This window comes from Physeter macrocephalus, chromosome 21 (assembly GCF_002837175.3).
Source record: "Physeter macrocephalus isolate SW-GA chromosome 21, ASM283717v5, whole genome shotgun sequence".
NCBI lineage: Eukaryota > Metazoa > Chordata > Mammalia > Artiodactyla > Physeteridae > Physeter > Physeter macrocephalus.
In genome coordinates, this window is record NC_041234.1 from 42,336,054 (window position 1) to 42,337,898 (window position 1,845).

At 52.8% G+C, this 1,845-nt stretch overlaps 1 protein-coding gene across 2 annotated transcripts in view; it reads right to left on the reverse strand.

Moving 5' to 3' along the window:
- Positions 1–1,436, reverse strand: part of LAS1L (LAS1 like ribosome biogenesis factor) — a 20,656-nt gene extending 19,220 nt beyond the window's left edge. Inside the window, exons 1-2 of one of the 2 annotated variants that reach the window (XM_024116567.3) lie at positions 1,046–1,436; positions 147–272 (exon numbers count right to left, since the gene is read on the reverse strand). In XM_024116567.3, the coding sequence (XP_023972335.1) occupies positions 147–272; positions 1,046–1,236 (317 nt within the window). In that variant the 5' untranslated portion in view covers positions 1,237–1,436. The remainder of the gene's footprint in view (positions 1–146; positions 273–1,045) is intronic. The other variant, XM_024116569.3, reaches the window with a different exon arrangement.
- Between the last annotated feature and the right edge of the window lie 409 nt (positions 1,437–1,845).

Consider the following 1,845-nt stretch of genomic DNA (forward strand, 5'->3'; position numbering starts at 1 on the left):
CTGAGCCTGCGCGTCCGGATCCTGTGCTCCGCAACGGGAGAGGCCACAACAGTGAGAGGCCCGCGTACAGCAAAAAACAAAACAAAACAAAACAAAACAAAACAAAAAAACCCACCCCCACACACCCCTACCCATGTAGGTCTTACCTGACCAATGCCATGCCATAGAGCAGTCTAAGTTCATCAGTGCCCAAGCCACCAGTTACATCCATGAGCTTACAGCGTACCAGGTCAGCAGTAGAAGCCACTGCCAGCGGGAGTTCGTTGCCTAACCTAAAGGGCCACAGTCCAACACCATCATAAAGGTTCTTTACACAGGCCCACCCTCCATCTCAGAACCTAGGTTGTAGGTTATTGCAATTTTATACTGGCTCAAGAGTGTGTGGATAGACACAAATCAAGAAGCTGGGAAGACGGAGGGTAATGTCCCTGGGATCCAATAGTACACAGGACATGAGAGGCTGGTTTAGGGCATACAAAAGATATCTAACTGCTACACAGCCAATCAACAATTAAGTGTGGACACACCCCTTTCTTTCACCCTGAAACCCTCAACTCATTCACCTAGAAAAGACCTTATTCTTGAAGACATTAGCCCCTTGTCTGCTCCCAACTAAATCTTACCAACTGGACTGAAGCGCTCCATTCAAATATGCTTTTGCAGGCAAGCTCCCCCCACCCCCTTCCTATTTCGAATCAGAAACCCACCCTAGAGTGCTACTCCTTAAGCCCAGGCTGGCTCAGCCACAGCGGTGCCCTCTCATCGGCACCCACCCCAAGATGAGAGAAGGTAAGGGTCAAAGCTCACAGACTTGGCAAAAGGGCTGTTGAGGCACACCCCGTTTCTTTCCGCAAATGGGATTAGTGCACGAGCTTGGCTGCGACCTTCCCCCGGGCACTTGGGAGACAAGCAATGCCCAAACCACGCGTAGGGGGGCCATTAGGCATTTAGGAGAAAACTGGGTAATAAGGCCTTACGGAAATTCTACAAAGGAAGAGGTGAAGTGCCACCAGCACGCAGGCAGGAGGGCTGCCTGCCGCCTTACCTGCTCCTCCACACGGTGATGCGGTTCAGCGCGTACCGCTGCAATTTATGGTCATCAGAGAACAGATACACCGTCACCTGATCCCACTCGGCCCTACTGAGCCAGGCGACCACGATGCGCTGGGCCCAGAGTGGCGGCGACCCTTTCTCTTTGACGCACTTCCCGCACCACGCACTCCACACGCGATCCATCCCCCGGGGACTCAGGCCTGGCTCAATCCCGGATTCCCACCAGACACCGGGCTCGTTGCCAGGGTTTGGGCCGCCGCACTCCGTACAGCCTCCAGCTTAACGTGCTACCCTCACTCCAAACCGCCGCCGCACCAGCAACCAATGGGAGAATGTGACCCCGACGCAAGCCCTCCTCCCACCGTTAGCGCAGCAAATCGAAACGAGAGAGCTAGAGGCCGACCAAACCACAAGTTGCGGGAACGGCCTCTCCTACCGGAAGTGTTCTTTCCTCAAAGCAACCGTACCAGCTGCAAGCGTTCAGCCTCAAGGTTCCGCTAATTTCCTGGTTGCTAACGGGATTCTGTCCCAGACCCGGAGGGAATTTTAGTTTGCGCCCCCTGGCGGGCGCGGGAGGGATTGTGGTCGTCTAGTGTACTGGAAATGCGCTTATGTTTTCATTGCCATGAATCAATACCTGATCCAGTAAAACACTATGGACTCTAAAGCAAGACTGCAGAGCAAATATCTAGTATCTAAATATCTAAAGTTGGGTTTAAAAAAATCTGCTGGGTTTCACATCTGTACAGTGAGGAGCTTAGACTGGGTGATCTCTAGGTTCTTTTCCATAGC